The 22,884-nt window shown below is 45.7% G+C and overlaps 1 protein-coding gene across 5 annotated transcripts in view; it reads right to left on the bottom strand.

Moving 5' to 3' along the window:
- dido1 (death inducer-obliterator 1) overlaps positions 1-22,884 on the bottom strand; it is a 40,822-nt gene that overhangs the window by 16,520 nt on the left and 1,418 nt on the right. For 2 of the 5 annotated variants that reach the window (XM_002943196.5, XM_004918614.4), the window contains exons 2-7: positions 14,875-15,058; positions 14,070-14,183; positions 10,376-11,150; positions 9,240-9,537; positions 8,509-8,763; positions 7,294-7,507 (exon numbers count right to left, since the gene is read on the bottom strand). In XM_002943196.5, coding sequence (XP_002943242.2) covers positions 7,294-7,507; positions 8,509-8,763; positions 9,240-9,537; positions 10,376-11,150; positions 14,070-14,151 — 1,624 coding nt within the window. In that variant the 5' untranslated portion in view covers positions 14,152-14,183; positions 14,875-15,058. The remainder of the gene's footprint in view (positions 1-7,293; positions 7,508-8,508; positions 8,764-9,239; positions 9,538-10,375; positions 11,151-14,069; positions 14,184-14,874; positions 15,059-22,884) is intronic. The other 3 variants (XM_012952721.3, XM_002943197.5, XM_004918615.4) reach the window with 2 other exon arrangements.

Here is a 22,884-nt window from a genome sequence, read left to right as displayed (position 1 = left end):
TCCGAGATCTTGGCTCTTCCAGCAGGACAATGTCCCCCAATGATCTTGGCTCTTCCAGCAGGACAATGTCCCCCAATGATCTTGGCTCTTCCAGCAGGACAATGTCCCCCAATGATCTTGGCTCTTCCAGCAGGACAATGTCCCCCAATGATCTTGGCTCTTCCAGTAGGACAATGTCCCCAATGATCTTGGCTCTTCCAGCAGGACAATGTCCCCAATGATCTTGGCTCTTCCAGCAGGACAATGTCCCCCAATGATCTGGGCTCTTCCAGCAGGACAATGTCAACCAATGATCTTGGCTCTTCCAGCAGGACAATGTCCCCTAATGATCTTGGCTCTTCCAGCAGGACAATGTCCCCCAATGATCTTGGCTCTTCCAGTAGGACAATGTCCCCCAATGATCTTGGCTCTTCCAGCAGGACAATGTCCCCAATGATCTTGGCTCTTCCAGCAGGACAATGTCCCCAATGATCTTGGCTCTTCCAGCAGGACAATGTCCCCCAATGATCTTGGCTCTTCCAGCAGGACAATGTCCCCCAATGATCTTGGCTCTTCCAGCAGGACAATGTCCCCCAATGATCTTGGCTCTTCCAGCAGGACAATGTCCCCCAATGATCTTGGCTCTTCCAGCAGGACAATGTCCCCCAATGATCTGGGCTCTTCCAGCAGGACAATGTCCCCCAATGATCTGGGCTCTTCCAGCAGGACAATGTCCCCCAATGATCTTGGCTCTTCCAGCAGGACAATGTCCCCCAATGATCTGGGCTCTTCCAGCAGGACAATGACCCCAAACATTCATTAAAAAGCCCCCAGAAATGGATGGCAACAAAGCGCTGGAGAGTTCGGATTGGCCAGCAATGAGTCCAGATCTAAATCCCATTGAACATCTGTGGAGAGATCTTTTGCTGTTGGGAAAAGGCCCTTCCAATAAGAGAGACCTGGAGCAGTTTGCAAAGGAAGAAGGTCCAAAATTCCCGCTGAGAGGTGTAAGAAGTTTATTGATGGTTATAGGAAGCCACTGATTTCAGTTATTTTTTCCAAAGGGGGTGCAACGAGATATTAAGTTACGGGGGCCAATAATTTTGTCCAGCCCATTATTGGAGTTGTGTGACATTATGTCCAATTTGCTTTATTCCTCCCTTTTTTGTTCTGTTCCAATATACACAGAGGGAATAAACATGTGTATAGTGAAACAAGTGTTACTGCAATACTTTTCTGTGAGAAATACTTGATTTTCTGGAAACATTTCTGGGGTGCCAACAATTTTGGCCATGACTGTAACAAATAAATATATATATATATATAAATATATAACAGATAGACATTCCCTGCACAAAGCTGCCCCAAATTAGCCCATTAATGCCACTCATATCACCCCCCCCCCCCCAGACACTGTCAAGGCTTTGAAACAATTTTTCATCATCATCACAGGAAATTTTTAAGCTGGTTTGTGATTGGAGAATGTGTGTGTGTGTGAGGGGGGGGTAGTTTGTATTTCCATGTTATCCATGGGAGAACCAAGCAATCATATTAACATTCTGTGATAAACTGTATGGCCCTTGAGTTTTCCCATCTAATTCCCAACCAAAGTGGGTTAATATTAAGTTGCCCCTCCTCTTGCTGCTATAACTGCCCCTGCCCTTCTGGGAAGGTTCCCACTAGATGGTGGAACAGTGTTGCTGGGAGTTGCTCCCATTCAGCCACAAGGGCATTAGTGAGGTTGGGCAGTGATGTTGGGGGTCAGGCTCACAGTTGGGGTTCCATCCCACAGGGGGTCAGTTGGGTTGCCCCTCCCTTTGCCGCTATAACTGCCCCTACCCTTCTGGGAAGGTTCCCACTAGATGCTGGAACATTGTTGCTGGGAGTTGGTCCCATTCAGCCACAAGAGCATTAGTGAGGTTGGGCAGTGATGTTGGGGGTCAGGCTCACAGTCGGGGTTCCATCCCACAGAGGTCAGTTGGGTTGCCCCTTCCTTTGCTGCTATAACTGCCCCTACCATTCTGGGAAGGTTCCCACTAGATGGTGGAACAGTGCTGCTGGGAGTTGCTCCCATTCAGCCACAAGGGCATTAGTGAGGTTGGGCAGTGATGTTGGGGATCAGGCTCACAGTCGGGGTTCCATCCCACAGGGGGTCAGTTGGGTTGCCCCTCCCCTTGCTGCTATAACTGCCCCTGCCCTTCTGGGAAGGTTCCCACTAGATGGTGGAACAGTGTTGCTGGGAGTTGCTCCCATTCAGCCACAAGAGCATTAGTGAGGTTGGGCAGTGATGTTGGGGATCAGGCTCACAGTCGGGGTTCCATCCCACAGGGGGTCAGTTGGGTTGCCCCTACCCTTGTTGCTATAACTGCCCCTGCCCTTCTGGGAAGGTTCCTACTAGATGTTGGAACAGTGTTGCTGGGAGTTGCTCCCATTCAGCCACAAGGGCATTAGTGAGGTTGGGCACTGATGTTGGGGGATCAGGCACAAAGTCGGGGTTCCAGTTCATCCCATAGGGGTTCAGTTGGGTTGAGGTCAAGGATCTGTGCAGTCAGGTTCTTCCCATCTCAGCAAACCCATTCTGCATTGGAGAGTGTTTGTACTGAAGCAGGAAAGGGCCGTCCCTAAATGCCAAACTCTAAATTGCCCCAGCTCATTACTCCCCTCATGCAATTACACATTTGGGCAAGTAGCTGTAAAGCCCTAATAACTTAGACTCGGCCGATGGACTTCAAGATGGTGACGTGACCATCAATCCAGAGGACACATTTGACCGCTCCAGTTGATGCTCAGCATTGTGCGGGGGGTAAAGTTCCACTTCTCCGTGGAAAAGCCTATGATAATGCTTGTGCTGAAGTTTCTTCCATAGAAAGTTGAACAGGACAGGGATCATTCCTACTGGGGGCACGAGGTCTCTCCCCCCCCCCCCCCCATTCTTTAAGCCCCACCACCCTGCAACTGAACTGTCTCACCTACGTTTCCACTCATACGGAACCCAGGCATACATCCGAATGGGCTTTTTGGAAATGGGACACCCTACAATTGCACCACTGTACCCATGTGCCGCCACCCCCCCAGGCTGGGGGAGAAACCCCCAATTTACACAGCGAATAAGGGGACGTCGTACAGCGGTTTCATTAAGTTTGTTCTGTATTAATCCCGGTTGTACCGCCCGTTATAACAATAATAACAGCTCGCAAGGTTTATAAAATGAAAAAACAAAAACCTGAAATGTAACTTTTTGCCATAGCAAACTTACACCCAGCCTCCATGTTATATATCTATTCCCATTCAATATTGAAGCAGCAGCAGTTGTCTGGGGGTTAATACTGTAGATACAGCAGTGGGCAGTAAATGAGAGCTCAGATGATAATAGTAAGCAGGGTTCAGACCAGACAGTGGGTGTCTCAGAAGAGACAGCCCCGTGCAGAGCATGAATAGGCTGTTAGCTGGGAATTAAATGGCTGCCGTATGCTCTGTACTTTCCCAATAAAATGGGTGCCTGTGAGGGGGAATTAACTGGGAAAGCCCAGGCTTCATGTATGGCTTTCTCACTGGAGGAGCAATTTAATAATCTCTATCAAAATGTAAATGCTGAGCAAAACCAAAGAGGGGAAAAGGAGGGATGTTGGCATCTGATAGGCTGAATTTTGATATGAGAGGGGCCCCATAGAATATAATGGCAATATACAAGCCCATTATCTGGTGTGGGAGGCTATAGAGGCAGGATCCGGTCTGGCAGAGCAGCGGGGAAGGTAACATGGGCCAGAATTTGTATTCTTGGTGGTGAGCTGGGGCCGGGCTGTATAATCTCTGGTCCAGGTTCTTGGCCGCCAAACCACAACAGGGTCGATTCATTACGGAGGGCAACAGCCGTTCCAAGGGGCTACCTGGTGCGGATACTTGGCAATAACACCCCCCCCCCCCCCCCAAACTACAAAGGGCCATATATAAGCACAGGCACATTAAGGATTAGGCCTCCGGTTACTAAATGGGGCATCAAAGGGTTCATGGGGGGCTGAATCCCAAAATAAATGTAGAGTGCAGCTGTTCCTTGGCAGCCCATAAAGGCCTTAATGCATGGGGGGGCTGCCCGGGGGCCAGAATAATACTGCTATACTGTATTCTCCACATACAGTGCTAGGGAGGCTTAAGTGCCCCTGTAACAATCACAGGGGAACCCATCTTCTATTAATACCCCAGAAATAGTGCCAAGCTCCATAACAAGAGGTACCAGTTACAGTACTATAGCTGCCTCGGCCCTATTCCCAGCCCGATGCCTGTATCCCTCCCGTTAGTCAGGGACTCATAAATACCCAACTGACCAGCCGACCTTATAACACAAACGGACTCACTGCTAAATATTGTAAAACACGAATACAAGGACATGTTCGCAGGCAGCTTAATCTTCCAGTTTAGCCCAGTACTTTCATTGGGAAAAGAGCGAGGGCTCCCCCTGCTGGCCAGAAACCAGGGATTCTTTGCAGCTAAATTACTTTTATGCCCAAATAACGTTTCCAATTATGGGTCAGGGTTTTAAAAATTCATATGCTTCATTTTCATTCATACTGCTGGGTCATAGATTTTACCATTACGTTGGGGGGGGATATATGTCAACAGCTCGGTATCTGCTGCTATAATGCCACCCTCCTGGGGGAAGTGGTAGTTTCTGAGTTTTAGGAATCTCCCACCTTAAGAAAAACTACCCCTCTTTATTTATAAAAGCCTTTTGCTACAGCTTAATCAGTATTCTAGGGAAAATAAGATGAACTAGCAGAATGCAGGCAGCATACAGAGCTTTATAGGAAGCCTGGCAGTGTTGCTATGAGCAGGCCAAAGGGCTGTATGGGCAATGTCGCCAAGATAAAGGCAGAGACGCCCCATTCTGCCACTGACTGGCATTTAACACACAAGGTGAGAGACTAAACTACAGAGCCAAGGTAGCAGCACAGGAACAGTGTATCAGCCCAACAGGTCTATACAATGCAGCAAATACTCATGGCGTTACCTACTCCCCCGGAGCAAATAAACAGAACATTTATGGCAAAAGGGGCCCAACTGTGCCTAAAGCAACGTATTATTACTGTGATCCAACAGAACCTCCCAATTCTGCTAATAAATACAGAAAACCCTTAAGTTGATTTTAAAGTTTCGTTAAATTACTACCCCCCAAACCCCCCATATTCAGTGTTAAACTTGCCAAGGGGTTGAACCACGTTCCAGTGGGGCCCCATGGGGGGAGCTTTACACGCTAGTGATTAAATTACTGAATAAATGACAAACCTTTACCTTCCCACATCTTCTCTCTGACACATCCACTTGCTGAGAGATTTGCACTGTATATATTCATGGTACAGAAATGGATGCAAATAATCCCCTCTTTGCTCTTCAAGCTTTTCTCTCGGGATTCTGCCACGGAGACTTCCGCCGCCGCCGCCATGTGAAGAGCATCATCGCCAGGGGGAGGAGCGTAACGGACAGGAGACCACGCCCCATGGGTAACAAGATGAAGGAACCGACTGTGTGGCCCTTCAGGTTGTCAGACACCCCCACCAGTCTTACTTAGGGTTCATGCAATGCACCTCTAACTCTGCTACTGTTTATCAATGATCTTATCTCCCCAACCCCCTAAGTACAGAATATGGAAGGGTAAGAGATTCCCATTCAGCGGCAGGTTTGCCAAAATGTGGCCCCGCAGGTTGGAGGCAATGAAGGGCCCCTATAACCTTGATAAAGAGACATTCTCAGGGAGGTTAAAGGTCCAGCCCATATACCTGAAAAAGAAATGTACCTTCTTATGCAGCTTTACTTTGGGGTTACCCCTCCCTTCCTATGCAAGATTCTACGACTGCATCACGAGCAAGACCCTCCGTCAGATCCTAATGCCAGACCCCCCCCCCCCCCCCCCATTAGCAAACAGTGGGACCAAATGACCAATGGAATAATAGAAGAGTGTGTGCCCTCAACAGCACAAGACAGGATTCTGGGAGCCAATGTCAGACCCCCCCCTGGAACATGCAGCCAAACCCTCGCTGGGGGGGAACAGTGCGACACAATGTGAATGGAGAAATGTGGAGCAAGTGTAGACAAATTAAGAGCATTCTGCCATCCAGCAAAACACCGGAATACAAACTGAACTTCACATGAAAGATTCGTTTTTTTGAGTGTGTTTTTTTTTTTTTTAATTATTTCTTGTGAAATCATGACAAATTCAAGTCCGTTATAGAGTTCCGTTACCACTTACCTGAGGCGCCACTTCTGCGGTTATAGAAAGATCTTCGAGCAAATCATGTTAAGGGTGCAGCAAAAAGAAAACATTCGGTAAAGCCCATTAAAACTGGGGGGGGGGTGGCCAGACTATTTTCGCCCGCGATCGACCGATGAAGCCGGGGATGCGGAAGTGTGGCGTGAATGTATACATACGCATTCACGCCGCACTTCCACATCCCCGGCTTCATCGCGGTCCACCAGAAATCCACGGGGGATCGACTGGTGGACCACGATCAACATATTGCCCACCCCTGGTCTACACCCACCAAGGGTCCCTACCCTTTTTCATGCTTGTGTTGCTCCCCAATATTTTTTATATTTAAATGTTGCTCAAAGTAAAGTTCCTAGGGGGTGATTGGTTATTTGGTAGCCCAATAGGGACTGGCAGACTACAGGAGGTTCTGTTTGGCAGTACACATGGCTTTATGCCTCCACAATGTGCCCACAAAGTCAGAAATTAAAAAAATGGCCACCTGCTTTGAAGCCACTGGGAGAAACATCAAAGGTTGGTGAGAAACATGTTGCCCCCGAGCCAATGGTTGGGAGCAGAGCATTCATAAAATGGGCCACCCAACAGCTAAAAAAGGCAGATGCCTGATTCTAGGTGCTAGCCACTCTATTCTGCACAAGCTAAGGGCAGCAGATACCCTATAAGGCAGGGGAATACAGACTAGAGGGGGTAATTAATAAGTGGCAATGTAGAATCATGTATATAACTGCTACTGATAGTGTTACCCTATCACAAGGGCACCCCTATTCCTTCACCTGGTTCACCCCTTCACACCCGGGGACCATGGGTACTGGCCCTTTAGGGTTGGTCATTATGAGCATACCTACACACAAGGGATGATACTTACCTGTCAAAGGCACGGGCAACAATGGAATTACAAAAAAAGCATAATTGGCTACTGTAGTAAAACCATTGGTTGAAAGCAAACATGTGACTTCTCCTACAAACCAAAAATGCTGATGTTAAAGTGTAGGGTGTATGCTTAGGTGTGACGAGGCTGTGTAGTGTTACTGATAATATCCCTAGGAGATACATACATTTGTAAAATAGTGTAGATGATATGGCAGCAGTCTTTTCGGGCTTTACTGCAATGTAATTATGGTCACTCTCCCAGGAAGGCGTGCTGCTGCCCTCGGCCCTCGGCTCATTGGCTGCTTCCACCTTCACGTTCATATCTGGGACTCTCTTTGCTACAGATTCTTTTCTCTCTGAAACCGGCTCCATTGGAGACGTCGGCGGTTTGGCGGATGCCTGCAGCAGAGGGAAACATATATATTATGCCTTATATTACTTACCTGTCCTGTATTTATACCTGACACACAGTGCAACACTGGCGCCCACAAACGGCCATTTTATTCTGAGCAACTTAGTCTTTCTGTAGTTAAAGTGACAGGACATATTATATGACATTATATATATATATGTTATATAATATTATATTATATGACAGGACTGCATATTTACTGCCTTATGAATAGGAGGCAAAGTCATTTATATAGCAAACATTAGAATCATATATACAATATAGAATCATGAACTGTCCTACCAGTGCGGCACTGAGAAGCCTTAATTAAACAAAATGATAGGGAAAATAATTATATTTCTGCGAACTTTCTTAGCGTGCATAAAAAATACGTTCAAATGGAAAACAGTTTATCTTCAATAAACAGATTTATGGTCTTTAAAGGGAAACTATAACCACAAACATAGCAGGTCTCTCTATAATATATTACATAAAACACGACTTCATATAAATAAATCATTTTCATAAAAATGAACTTTTGTAGATAATGTGCCTTTACGCAAACCAACGGCACGCATACATGTTAGGGCACATCAGCCAATGAATTAACAGCTTTTACTCCCAACACTGCTTCCTGTTACAACGGAATTATTTCCTGTCAGGTGATCTGAAGGAGTAAACAGACCATCAAAAAATGACGATCTGAGGTAAAATGATATAAATGTCAGGGAAGGGTTAGTTTTCCTTTAAAGTAAGCAACATTTATGCAGTAATATTAGGTGTATGTCTAAAGAACTTCCCCCACAACACTAACTTTCTTGATATAGGCAATAATGATAATTGATAATGATATTGGCAAACTGGGTCACTTTAATAAAAACATTTTACTTAAAAAATAATTATCTTGCTAATAGTTAGCATGACCCGATCTAGTCCTAAACCAGAATTGATACCGACCCAATTAACCCCAAGTTGAAATAGTAAAGCAATGGGAGTTAACCCCTCTTACCTGGGGCTTGGGCTGGATTCTCTTCTCTGTTTTTACCTTGATCTTCTCTTTCGGCTTGACGTCTTTGGCCACGTTGAGGGATTTCATTGCAGCCGCTGCATGTTTCAGGATGCAGTCGTGACTACAGTAGACAGAATCTGGCAGGGCGAGGTTGGAACACCCAGGGCCAATGCATCGGGCCACCTCAGAGGAGTCGGACGCTTCTGAAGGTCCAGACAAGGGTGGAGGTTCTGATACTACGGTGGATTGAGGCACCTAAAGATTCAAGTTTAATGTATCAGCTTCCATACGGCACAATGCCAGCACAACAGGAGGTAGATTGGTCATTTCCAGCTTCGACAGACAGGGGCAGGCTGTCTATACAGCGCTCTGGGATAAGCAGATGCTATATACAGAACCACCACTACTGACTACAAATCAAGCAACAATGCAGCATCCAATAATTCTACTAAAATGCACTGATCGTCTGTAACGAACCATGCAGCAAAGGTCCCTTAATGGAGAAAAAACTTCAGCTAACCTACTGTTTCTCCTACTCCCATGTAACTGGAGGAGTCCCAAGCCGGACTTGGATTTCTTACTATTGGGTGCTATTCTGATACCTACTGGGAGCTGCTATCTTGCTCCCTTCCCATTGTTCTGCTGATCGGCTGCTAATTTTATTAATTAAATTTAATAAGTGCCATTGGTTCAGTGTCCCCACAGCCAAACACGGAAGACGAGGTACTTACAGGATGAAAAATCTTCAGTTTCTTTTTCCCACTGGAATGTGCTGCTTTCTTCTCAATTCTCCCTTTAATTCCCTGATCGTCGGAGCTCTCCGCAGTTTCAATACGCATTTCACTATTATACTGGGGATCCTCTTTCTGATCGCTATCGGTTGCGCTCTCGGCTTGGCTCTGCTGGATGGTGCAGTTGGGGCAGATATAATCTTCTCCGTTTCTTTCCAAGAGTCGCCCCCGGGCTTCAGGAATCCCCACGCAGTCTCCGTGGAACCACTCCTCGCATCTGTCACAGCAAATCATAAACCTGCGGCGAACCAGAAAGGGAGATTTACAACATTGCTGCTAAAAATAAAGCTGTGTTTCTATGTATGGGTTACTGTGGGGCAACTGCTTACACTGACAGGGGAAAAACACCCAGTAATTAAGCAGAGACCGAGCTGCAACAGCCTTCTGTACATAACATACCTACACATTCCTCTCTGGGGCATAATGCTAATTTAGGACAGAAGCAAATGGCATTTAGATGCCCCTTATAGGTCACTCAGTATGGGGGCTGGAGAGAGCACTAAGGCTGGCTGACCTTGCAGATTTATCTTCTTGGGTAAAGGTGGCCATACACGAGCCGATTCTAGCTGTAGATATCTGCCCTACAGACCAATTCAGCAGCTTAGCTGCCCTTTAGCGCCAAACTGGCCTAAAGGGCAGCTAAGGCGCCAAACTGGCCTAAAGGGCAGCTAAGGCGCCAAATTGGTCTAGGCCAATTCGGCAGCTTATCTGCCCTTGTATGGGCACGAACGATGGGCCTGTCTGACATTGGCCAGGTCTGATTTTTCCGTCGGATCGGGGACCGCATTGGATTGTTGATACCCGCCTTTCTAATTCGATCTTTGGACAAACGACTGAATTAGGCTGATATCGCCAACACGTAGGTGGGGATATCGGGAGATGATCCGCTCATTGGTGATCTCGGCAAGCGAGCGGATATTACCATGTATGGCCACCTTAGGACATGGTCAGTGTTTTCATTCTCTACATCAGTAATTATTAAGATAAGAGTATAACTATCAAGGGACACTTTGGAACCCCAAAATGTTTGACCCGCCCCATGCTAAGCAATACCATAAAGCACAGCAGAACCCTACCTGTTGTTATGCCTCTGGCGACATATACAGTAAAGTGCATTTGGATCATAGATTTCCGTCTCGGATCTACGTTTTGGGGATATGCTGGTCTCCTCTTGCTTCTGCTCTTCTGAAGGAGGGGGGCTTTCTGGTTCCTGCTTTATTGGGGACTTTATAGGAGTCTGCTGCTGCAGCAGAGCGGCACGGTTAGCGCTCCTAGTGCGCACTGTACACTCTCCGGTACTGCCAGGTTCACTTTTGGGTGTGCCAAGAGCCTGAGTTGGAACACTTGCGGTGCTGGTATGATCGGAGCGCCTGCTCCGCAGTCTATTCTGCAGCTCCTTTAACGTCATGCCGTCACTATCAGAACTGTCGTCCTCTTCTTTCTTAATTTCTGCCTTACAAGTCAATTCATTCTTGTACTTAGGATCTGAACTCTGGCTGTCGCCCTTTACATCCGGGGTGCTCTCTACACTTCCTTCAGAGGCAGTTTCGGCGTCGGTGACCGGGCACGATCGGTCACTTGAATCTTCCAGGGGGGCGCTCTTCCTCCCTCTATTCCTCCTGACTGTTGTGAGGAATTCCTCCACCCTCTCTGTGCGTTTCGGCTGCCGCCCACTGCGCCTAAGGGAGGGGCCCGCCTGATTACCGGATTCCTCCATATCAGCGTCGGAGGCAACTTCACGCTTAGCAATCGTGGTCTTGCGGAAACCCCAAGTTTTCTTAAATTCCTTGCTTGTGGGTTTAATGGCCCTTAAGGAGTCGTCATGAATCTGGTCTCCATCAAAAGGGGAGGCTGATTTGGGGGGAAAAAGGCACATAATTATGCTTCATTGGCACAAATCTCACTTTCACACACTAAGAAGCCACTCACTATTTTAAAAGCTGCACATTTTACATTAGCAACATATTTAAAAAATAACAAAAAACAAATACAGTAATACCTTAATGCTCCTAGTTACTGTAGCCATTACAGGATACTATATATTAAATATTATATGATGTATAGAGTTTATTACCATAATGAAACAAGACCCCAAATAATTATAATAAATAATAATCTAGCCTAAACCACTACCATAACAGTAAATATTCACCTTAATGAGTATATAATAAACTGCTACATTCTGGTACAGACCTCTCATTACCTGGCTAGTTACTGCAATATGTTTGCCACAATTTCCCTGCTTGATGTGACGAGGCTGCCAAATAAGCTGAACTTTACCCAGGAGGCTCTATGGAGACCCAATGGAAGACGACTACACCCATGACCCACTGCAGTCTTAGCCAACTGACTTTTCAGGCTTCCCAATCAATACAAGATTGTTTTGCAACAGATTTGGGCAACATTTCGGCAGCCAATGATGAACAAACCCATCAAAGAATTGTAGTTACCCAGCATCCAACACCAAACATGCCTCTGTCCGAGGGCAAAAAATCCAGCCAGTGACAATCAACAGTTGAGGGTAAGTGTAGCAGCCAACCCAAAGGCACCGTTAGTGCTTTACTCCTTCCAATCAATCAGCTAGCCACAGGGCTGGTCAGTCAGTCAAAAATGTACAATGTGGCTACTGCTATATAGAGCTGTATGCATATACATTGTAGCATTGCATAGTATATATCCAAATACATTTCCCACCTTTCTCAGGGTATAAAGCTAATTGATTTCTCCCTGCTGTATCTAAAACCTGTTTAGTTCCTTAGAACAGCTTTGAGGTTAATAGTCTGGCCAAAGAACTTAAGTTGGGATCAAGTACAGGTACTGTTTTATTATTACAGAGAAAAGGGAATCATTTAACCATGAAATAAACCCAATAGGGCTGTTCTGCCCCAATAAGGGGTAATTATATCTTAGTTGGGATCAAGTACAGGTACTGTTTTATTATTACAGAGAAAAGGGAATCATTTAACCATGAAATAAACCCAATAGGGCTGTTCTGCCCCAATAAGGGGTAATTATATCTTAGTTGGGATCAAGTACAGGTACTGTTTTATTATTACAGAGAAAAGGGAATCATTTAACCATGAAATAAACCCAATAGGGCTGTTCTGCCCCAATAAGGGGTAATTATATCTTAGTTGGGATCAAGTACAGGTACTGTTTTATTATTACAGAGAAAAGGGAATCATTTAACCATGAAATAAACCCAATAGGGCTGTTCTGCCCCAATAAGGGGTAATTATATCTTAGTTGGGATCAAGTACAGGTACCGTTTTATTATTACAGAGAAAAGGGAATCATTTAACCATGAAATAAACCCAATAGGGCTGTTCTGCCCCAATAAGGGGTAATTATATCTTAGTTGGGATCAAGTACAGGTACCGTTTTATTATTACAGAGAAATGGAATCATTTAACCATTAAATAAACCCAATAGGGCTGTTCTGCCCCCAATAAGGGGTAATTATATCTTAGTTGGGATCAAGTACAGGTACTGTTTTATTATTACAGAGAAAAGGGAATCATTTAACCATGAAATAAACCCAATAGGGCTGTTCTGCCCCCAATAAGGGGTAATTATATCTTAGTTGGGATCAAGTACAGGTACTGTTTTATTATTACAGAGAAAAGGGAATCATTTAACCATTAAATAAACCCAATAGGGCTGTTCTGCCCCAATAAGGGGTAATTATATCTTAGTTGGGATCAAGTACAGGTACTGTTTTATTATTACAGAGAAAAGGGAATCATTTAACCATGAAATAAACCCAATAGGGCTGTTCTGCCCCAATAAGGGGTAATTATATCTTAGTTGGGATCAAGTACAGGTACTGTTTTATTATTACAGAGAAAAGGGAATCATTTAACCATTAAATAAACCCAATAGGGCTGTTCTGCCCCAATAAGGGGTAATTATATCTTAGTTGGGATCAAGTACAGGTACTGTTTTATTATTACAGAGAAAAGGGAATCATTTAACCATTAAATAAACCCAATAGGGCTGTTCTGCCCCAATAAGGGGTAATTATATCTTAGTTGGGATCAAGTACAGGTACTGTTTTATTATTACAGAGAAAAGGGAATCACTTAAAGGAGAACTATACCAGAACTAAAAAGCCTCCAAGCAAGGCAAACCTATATATTCTCAGCAGAACTCCCCTTTAGCCTAGCCGCTCTTCATCCTACCCAATATATGTAACATAAATGAGTTTTATTGAAAATACAAGCAATGTCAGGGCTGTACTGTAGCCTTAAACATTGCACGTAATTGGAGCGCGGTTTACCTTTAAGCTTTTATTATGTTATAGAATGCCCTATTCCTAGCAACCTTGCAACTGGTCTTCATTATTTATAGTTTCTGAATTATTTGCCTCTCTCTTCTGACTTCAGCTTTCCAATAGGGGTCACTGACCCCGGCAGCCAAAAACAACTGCTCTGTGAGGCTCCAGTTTTATTGTTACATTTTATTACTTTCTATGCAGCCCCTCTCTACTATTCATATTCCCATCTCTCCTTTAAACCACTGCCTGGTTACTAGGGTAAGAAAGACCCTAGCAACCAGATAGCTGCCAAAATACCTAATGGAGAGCTGCTGAACAAAAAGCTAAATAACTGAAAAACCATAAAAAGTAAAAAAAATGAAGACCAAGTGCAAATTGTCTCAGAATATCAATGTCTACATCATATTAAGAAGTTAATTTAAAGGTGAACTACCCCTTTACCGATCCTAACTTGGAGGACTAAGTAATGAAAAGTTACATAAACTGCAGCCTACCAGGAGAACTGCTCTCCATGTTCTCAAGGTTGGTTTCAGATTCATAGGTCACAGAGGATTGAGAAGTTGCAACTTCATCCATTATGGGGTGGCTATTGCTCCTGCACTGCAACGCTGAAAATAAATATGCGGTATTGTAAGAGCAGCGGTAGCGATGCCTTACAGAGCAAGAACGGAGCCAGCGACTGAGGGGTTAATGCCATGGGCTAAGCAGTGCCACTGTGGGGTGAGAAGGAACAGCTGTCTCTCTGCCAACAGGCAGCCACGGGTCTCTGATCACTTTGGTTTTCCCCTTCCCAATGTATTTACTCACCCTGGCCAAACGGCACCCTAGGGGCAGATCTACAAGCATACTTGCCCCCTTCATACAAGTGATCAGGGGCAAATAATCTGCCCTATATGCAATATAAATGTACAGTTAGTGTTCTTTCCATCCCACTGTAGGTGCACGCGGGAAGAGCAGAATGAGATTGCACATCTGGTTAAAGGGGTAAATGCAAAACAAAGTGGAAAGCCGAACTGAGGAGTAATAATGCAGATGGGGCCTTCTGGGTAAACAGGATCTGGGGGGCTACAGATAGACAGAGGGAGGTTGGATGGGGGGGGCCCAACAGACACAGGGAGGTTGGTTGGGGGGGGGGGGGGCAACAGACAGACAGAGGGTGGTTGGGGGGGCCAACAGACAGACAGAGGGTGGGTGGGGGGTTGGGCTACAGACAGGGCAGAAGTATGAAGCAATGCAGGAGCGCTAGAAAGCCAAAGAAACACACGTACAGAAGCTGAAGCGGTACAAAGGGTGATTTACCTATGACGGGTGCAGGTATTGGGTGCAAATCCGCGGTGCAGATCTAAATGGAGATTAATTTGGTGTAGGGATACGAGGTGCTCAGCATATCAGGCAAAGCTCATGCTGGCGAGGCTGGGAGATCTGCCAATGACATGCTCCTGCGAATCCAGCACAGACTAACAGCACCCCTAGGGGTGAGCTCCTAGAAACAAAAGATAACATTGCTTAATGATTTGCCAAAATCCATATTGCTTGGGGTTCTATGCACACAAACAGTAAGCGGCTGCCTGAAGAGCTAGCATTTTAAAACTGGGACCATATGTATGTTTCTACTACCAACCAACCTTATGTGCCATAACCCTAACAATAAAGTCACATGTATTCTCACTGAACTTAAACAGTACCATATATAATATATATATATATATATATAGGCAGAATTCTTTGATCTCTAGATGACCCTGTTACACGGCAAATATTTCCCTCTGCAATTTAACCTTTTATTCTTGAACCAACAAATGTATTTGTAGCTGTAATATTGGTGTGTAGGCGCCATCTCAGTGCATTGTGCCCGAGTCTGAGCTTTCAGCCAGCGCTACCCATTAGAACTGCTTTCAGCTAACCTATTGTTTCTCCTACTCCCATGTAACTGGAGGAGTCCCAAGCCGGACTTGGATTTCTTACTATTGAGTGCTATTCGGATACCTACTGGGAGCTGCTATCTTGCTCCCTTCCCATTGTTCTGATGATCGGCTGCTGGGGGTGAGGGGGGGGATATCACTCCAACTTGCAGCGCAGCAGTAAAGTGCAAGTGAAGTTTATCAGAGCACAGGTCACATGGCTGTGGCACCCTGGGAAATGAAGAATATGGCTAGCCCCATGGGAAAAACAGATTACAATGCAGGATACTGCTGGAGAAGCTCTATTAACTGATGGGTTTGTAAAAAACAGGTTTCCCCACGACAGGATTCCGCTAAGGAAAATCAAAAGTGCACTGAGACATAGAAACTAAGACACAAATAACAACCATGGCTCAATGTTGCACTCAAATGCCCCATGATCAAAGAACAATTAATTACCAATTCAGTGAGAATGTAGCAGCCAGTTCAGGCACGGGTAACTAATTAACATGACACCCTATGCCACATTCTCAATGGTATATAAAATAAAAATAGGAAAGAACATGGAAGAACATAACAAGCCTGTAGTGTGAATGAGCCTCACTGATGCCATAAAGTGAGACTTCTGTGCTGGGGTGATAGGTTGGAAGGCTGGGAACTGGTTATTCTCCAGATGACATACCTATATCAGTAATGTAAGCCCACAGCCTGGGAAGACCCAGCATGCCCTGGGTGTATCACTTTATAACACAAAATGCCTATTGGGCAACTCCCCATTGCCAGTAAGGAACCCAGAGCAATGACAGCCTGTTGCGTACTACACAAATCTGCATTAAAGCACATAGAGATGTATATAGATTATTATCAGAAGCCTACTAGCCCATAATACAGAGGAGTTACCTTTAATATATGTATAACAGCCCCAGCAAAGCATTAACCCCTACTATGCCATAACTGCTTAACACGTTAGGCCGTGGAAAGCAAAGGGGACTGAGCAGGGCACTGAGACAGACAAGGCTGCACGTTCTGCTCATTAGGGAAAATGGAATATCCGTGTAGCACACAGGTACCCACATAGTAATATACAGCAAGATCTCATCCCATCCCATATAGAACTGCTTACAAACCCCAGCCTTCATTAAGTGCCCACCAATTGTATGGGAGGCACCCAATGCTTACAGCCAAACTCTGGCAGAAAGGTAAAAATCTGCTAAACTACACGTACCTCCCTGTAACGGCTTAGATATTAGGTCAGTCAGGGCAATAAAAACCCGAGAGCTGCTGTTCACATTCCAAAAAACGTCAATAAAACCGCCTTTATTTCCCACATATGGCACGTAAAAGGTGTAAAAGGGTAACATTGTAAAGTGCTAATGTTAAAGGGATGTGCTGTGGTTACTTTGTTTCAAACGCTATACAACTGGGTATGAGCCACTAGGGGGCAGTGTTACACACACACGTAATGATACTTTGCTAGCTTGAGAAAGGACCAAGAGGTTGGAAACGTTGCCGTATTTTGTCATATGTGAAATACAGGTGGTTTTATGTTCAGACAGCCCTTCCCCGACGTATCCAAAGATAAATGTACCAAGGGAACCCTCTGTGTGAGCTGTAAATACGTATATAAGCTGTAATGTGTAGGGAACCTGAGGCAAAATGCAGGAATAGTCTTGGCTGGGAGCTTACACTTCTATTACACAAACCTAAACAGGCACTCAAACCTAGTGGCAGCGCCCCAGGGCTATAATGGCCTAAACTCAAGCTGATTTGACACCCAGAAAACTTGAGATTCTCATACGTTTCACTGAAAATCAATGGGGTCCCTTTACCTGGCAGCAAATAACTAGGTGCTGACACCCACTAATGGCGGCCCATAAACAGGAACATTTGACTGTTTGGCAGGGTCGCCAAGTGAGCAGATCTTCTCCCAATAAGTCCGCCTAAAGGTGGGAGATTTCAGGTTAATTTGATCATTTGGCCCTAGGGCGCCGTCTGATTGGGGACTGTATTAACACTGTATTAACGAGCCAACAAAGTCCCAGATCCAATGGAAATCAAAACCTGCCCAATTTTAGGTCAGATGTTGGTTGGGAAGGCCCGTCGGGGGGACCCATACACAGGCAGATAAGTTACTGAATTGGTCAAACGAATGTATGGCCCCCTTAAAGCAAAAGTTACACTAAATTTATTTAAGTAATATAGCTATTCTACCCTGCACCAATAACTGCCCTATCCTGCAAACCACTTAGTATTTTAAATGCTTTAATAGAAAATACCTGCTAAAACTTGGCTTCCTGTCAATTGAACTACGGCGAAGGAAGGAGCATCCACTATGCGACGATCTATTGATTGAGCCTAGCCTGACTTCTTCCTATGCAGAAAGAAGGCTAGGCTCGATCAATCGATCGTTGCACAGTGGATGCTCCTTCCTTCTCCGTATCACCGTAGCTCAATTGACAGGAAGCCAAGTTTTAGCAGGTATTATCTATTAAAGAAATAGGGCAGTTATTGGTGCAGGGTAGAATAGCTTTTTTACTTTTCCTTTAAGAACAGAAAAAGGCTTTTTGGGCAAAATGATTCCCCAGTCAGAGGCAGCCCCATTACTAATATAATTACTAAAGATGGAGCCCAAACAAGTGAAGGCAGGACTCCCTACAGGCTCACGTACATTCTCTCTGAGCTGGTTGCTTCATATTGTGGCTGCTTACAATCAGTAGTAAGTGACTAGTTAATAAATGGCTAGCAGCAGCTATAAATACATCAGGCTGAGTAACTGGTCATTGGGTTTTTATTAACAAGAAAACACAAGTAACTCTATCCCTATGATGTACATTGGGAATCAGAGGTTTATTTTGCTCCCAACATACCCTATTACACCAGTAACAAGCCCACTGCACAGATAAACGTTCCCTGTAAGGGTTAATACAAGCACTGGTTACACATTACAGAGATATGGAATTTGCAAGAGCCAAAAATAAAGCTAAATGCATTACATAAGGCAATGGCACGGACTGGGGCCTGAGTGATACACACAATATGGAACCTTGTCAACACACATTTTTAATAAGCATTTATAGGTCTGAAGTAAATACTGCAATATTCTTTAGTCCCATTAGAAAAGATCAAACCATTTTATATTTCTGAAGAATTAACTATAAGCTGTATAGGCAATACAGAGGGTGAGCCTGTGTGAATATTCCTCCATTAAATACAATATAACAGTATGTGGTAAAAGCTAATGATCCCTGAATGAACCTTGGGCTCAGTGGTACCAGAACCACAGCATAATATACTGGGCTATAGTGGCCTAGATGTACTGTTGGTTCCGTGTGTGCTTATTATATGTAGTGTATAATTGGGGTAACATACACGAGTGTATAAATAGGACTGTATATAGGTACATGTGTATATATGTGAGTGTATAGATGGCATAGGGGCTCTCCAATCCCAGTGGCCGTTAACAAAACAATAGGCTGTTGTGGTGGGGAAAGGGTTACTATGGCACTACTGCAAACAGACGATCAAATAATTCAGTTCAGCCAACACTGCAGTCTATACAGAAGATGGGATCGGTTATCCGGAAACCCATTATCCAAACAACGGGGCAGGTGTAACCTCACCAAATCCCACCGGATCATGCCGAACAGACTGCCCGGTAAGCCCCACTAAGCCTATAAGGCATGTGTAACCTCAGTAAGCAGCTTAGATTGGTCGCTTAGTGCAATGAGTATTTATATAGCAGCACAGTTGTACCCAGGGCTTTACATGGGGTATAAATATCAACTCTGCTTATCAACATTTTTTTTTTCAAGTAAATATAATTGCCCTATAGAGGGCAGGGAAATCCTGATTCCTGAGGCACCGCCCAGTTGCTGCTCATAGGAAAAAATTGCACCGGCCCAGGGAAAAAAAGGAATGTGCCGCCATTTTTTTTTATTTCTAAAGGTACTCCTAGCACAGATTTGCCCCATACAGTAAAGGTGGCCATACACGCTATCCATTGGCTTGGCGAAGTCGCTAAGTGAGCGGATCTTCTCCCGATATCCCCACCTACGGGTGCGAGATATCGGGCTAATTTGGTCATTTGGCCCTGGGGTATAAGTGTCCATCGGTTCAGGGACCGCATCAATAAGCCAATGCGGTCCCCAATCCGACTAATTTCCAAACCTGCCCGATTTCAGGCCAGATGTCGGTCGGGCAGGCCTGTTGTTAGTGCCCATACACGGGCTGATAAGTTGCCGAGTCGGTCTAAGGGACTGATAACGGCAGCTAGAAAGGGCCCGTGTATGGCCCCCTTAAGGGACTGATAACGGCAGCTAGAATGGGCCCGTGTATGGCCCCCTTAAGGGACTGATAACGGCAGCTAGAATGGGCCCGTGTATGGCCCCCTTAAGGGACTGACATCGGCAGCTAGAATCGGCCCGTGTATGGCCCCCTTAAGGGACTGATATTGGCAGCTAGAATCGGCCCGTGTATGGCCCCCTTAAGGGACTGATATCGGCAGCTAGAATCGGCCCGTGTATGGCCCCCTTAAGGGACTGATATCGGCAGCTAGAATCGGCCCGTGTGTGGCCCCCTTAAGGGACTGATATTGGCAGCAAGAATTGGCCGTGTGTGGCCCCCTTAAGGGACTGATATTGGCAGCTAGAATGGGCCCGTGTATGGCTCCCTTAAGGGACTGATATCGGCCCGTGTATGGCCCCCTTAAGGGATTGATCTCGGCCCGTGTATGGCCCCCTTAAGGGACTGATCTCGGCCCGTGTATGGCCCCCTTAAGGGACTGATATCGGCAGCTAGAATCAGCCCGTGTATGGCCCCCTTAACAGCGATTCTAAACCTGGACCTGTAGGGCAGTCATATTCATGTTAAATGAACAGAAGCCCCCCCCCATTCATAATCACCAACAACCAAAAAATAAGGACAGGTTGGTTTGGAACACAGTACAGAAATATAAAGGGAAACCGTTAACAAAACACTTTTCTTTGAGCAACTACAGTAGCAGAAACTGAAAGACTGGAGTAAAAAAATATTTTAACGTCTTTTTAGATTTGGGCTCCTCACACCAAGTTCCCATTAGGACTTGTAAATAAGCTACTAATGTATTTCTTTCTGTTTGCAGAGATAAATAATGAACCTTCAATACACCGGGGCCGGACTGTAACTGTATGTCTGTATTGTTCAAATAGTTACTGTATATTTCTGGTAACCGTGAGTAACGTTACATGGTTACTGGCACAACCAATAGGAACAAGTTTCTATGGAACTTTAATTCACATAGAGAAATCTATACTTACACCCCTTTCTGTAACTTGTTCCCTACCTATAATACTTCAAAAACACAGTGCCGGGCAAGAGTGGCCATTATTGCGCACCCCAAATTGCCCCACTAAAAACTACAGTTGCATTTTCAGTTAAAAACTGGCTAAAGGGGTTGATCTCCCCATTGATATTCTTAGGCAATTTGCAATTGGTTTTATTGTTTTGTATAGCAGCTCTCCAGTTTGGGATATCAGTATCCATCTGGTTGCTAGGGTCCTGTTTGACTTAGCAACCAGGCTATAGGTTAAATGAAAGATTGGAATATGAATAGGAGAGGGGCTGAATAGTAAAGATAAGGAATAAAAAGTAACAATATTCATATATTTTAAAGCGCACAGAGCAATCATTTCTGGCTGTCAGGGTCAGTGACCCCCACTGGAAAGCTGGTAAAATGAAGGCAAATAGTTTGAAAACTATAGAAAATAAAGACCAATTGTGAAGTTGGTAGGACAGTCTATAACATACTAAGGGTGAAGACACACTGAGCTACTAGTAGCAGCTACTTGTCACGGCTACTAAACTCCAGAAAATCCCCTGCCATAGACAATACTGAGAATTCCCTCTGCTAAACACACATAGGGACAGTTATCAGTGAATGATCAGCACTGTCTATGTTAGTAGCCACCAAAAGTAGCTGCTACTAGTAGCTCTGTGTGTCTTCACCCTAAAAGTTAATCCAAAGATGAAGCACCATTTAAAGCATAACAGGTAATCCATAAAAATGCAGTAAATAAGTAGTGAGAATATTAGTAAGAGGCAGAAGCATGAATACCAGGTGGCACCGAAAGCCCCGGGAATGTGCCAACCCACTAGCCAACATGGCACAGATGCACTAATACTGGGTGTGTGGCACCGACAGCCCCGGGAATGTGCCAACCCACTAGCCAACATGGCACAGATGGACTAACACTGGGTGTGTGGCACCGACAGCCCCGGGAATGTGCCAACCCACTAGCCAACATGGCACAGATGGACTAACACTGGGTGTGTGGCACCGACAGCCCCGGGAATGTGCCACTAGCCAAAACGGCACAGATGCACCAACACTAGGTGTGTGGCACCGACAGCCCCGGGATTGTGCCACTAGCCAACACGGCACAGATGCACCAATACTAGGTGTGTGGCACCGACAGCCCTGGGATTGTGCCACTAGCCAACACGGCACAGATGCACTAATACTGGGTGTGTGGCACCGACAGCCCCGGGAATGTGCCAACCCACTAGCCAACACGGCACAGATGCACTAATACTGGGTGTGTGGCACCGACAGCCCCGGGAATGTGCCAACCCACTAGCCAACACGGCACAGATGCACTAATACTGGGTGTGTGGCACCGACAGCCCCAGGAATGTGCCAACCCACTAGCCAACACGGCACAGATGCACTAATACTGGGTGTGGGGCATGGACGTCCCTCGTGTAACAAACATAGGAGTGTCGGCTGCTGCACAACATCACAACAAACAGTCTCTGCCCTCGTCTAAAGGCCCTTCCCTAATGCACATCCCATAATGCAACACTACTCTGGCCTGGAGCAAGGCACCAGTAACAAAGGGCAACCTATCCCTCTACTGACGCTCCGACTGGATTCATAGTGGGACCTAGTAACAGGGTATATGGCTACACCCCGGCCCTGCCCACTGACTGACTGACTGGGAAATCTTCAGTTACTGGGAGAGAATAGGGGTCAGGCCCCCCACTGATGATTAGGGTGGGCCTGTGTGGCGCTGTGCATGCTGGGAGTCTGGGGGAGACCATTACTAACACACAGGGGTCAGGCCCCCCACTGATGATTAGGGTGGGCCTGTGTGGCGCTGTGCATGCTGGGAGTCTGGGGGAGACCATTACTAACACACAGGGGTCAGGCCACCCCCCCACTGATGATTAGGGTGGGCCTGTGTGGCGCTGTGCATGCTGGGAGTCTGGGGGAGACCATTACTAACACACAGGGGTCAGGCCACCCCCCCACTGATGATTAGGGTGGGCCTGTGTGGCGCTGTGCATGCTGGGAGTCTGGGGGAGACCATTACTAACACACAGGGGTCAGGGCCCCCCACAGATGATTAGGGTGGGCCTGTGTGCCGCTGTG

This window comes from Xenopus tropicalis, chromosome 10 (genome assembly GCF_000004195.4).
Source record: "Xenopus tropicalis strain Nigerian chromosome 10, UCB_Xtro_10.0, whole genome shotgun sequence".
NCBI lineage: Eukaryota > Metazoa > Chordata > Amphibia > Anura > Pipidae > Xenopus > Xenopus tropicalis.
Note: the sequence above shows the minus strand (reverse complement) of the source record. Positions and strands in the feature narration are given on the sequence as shown.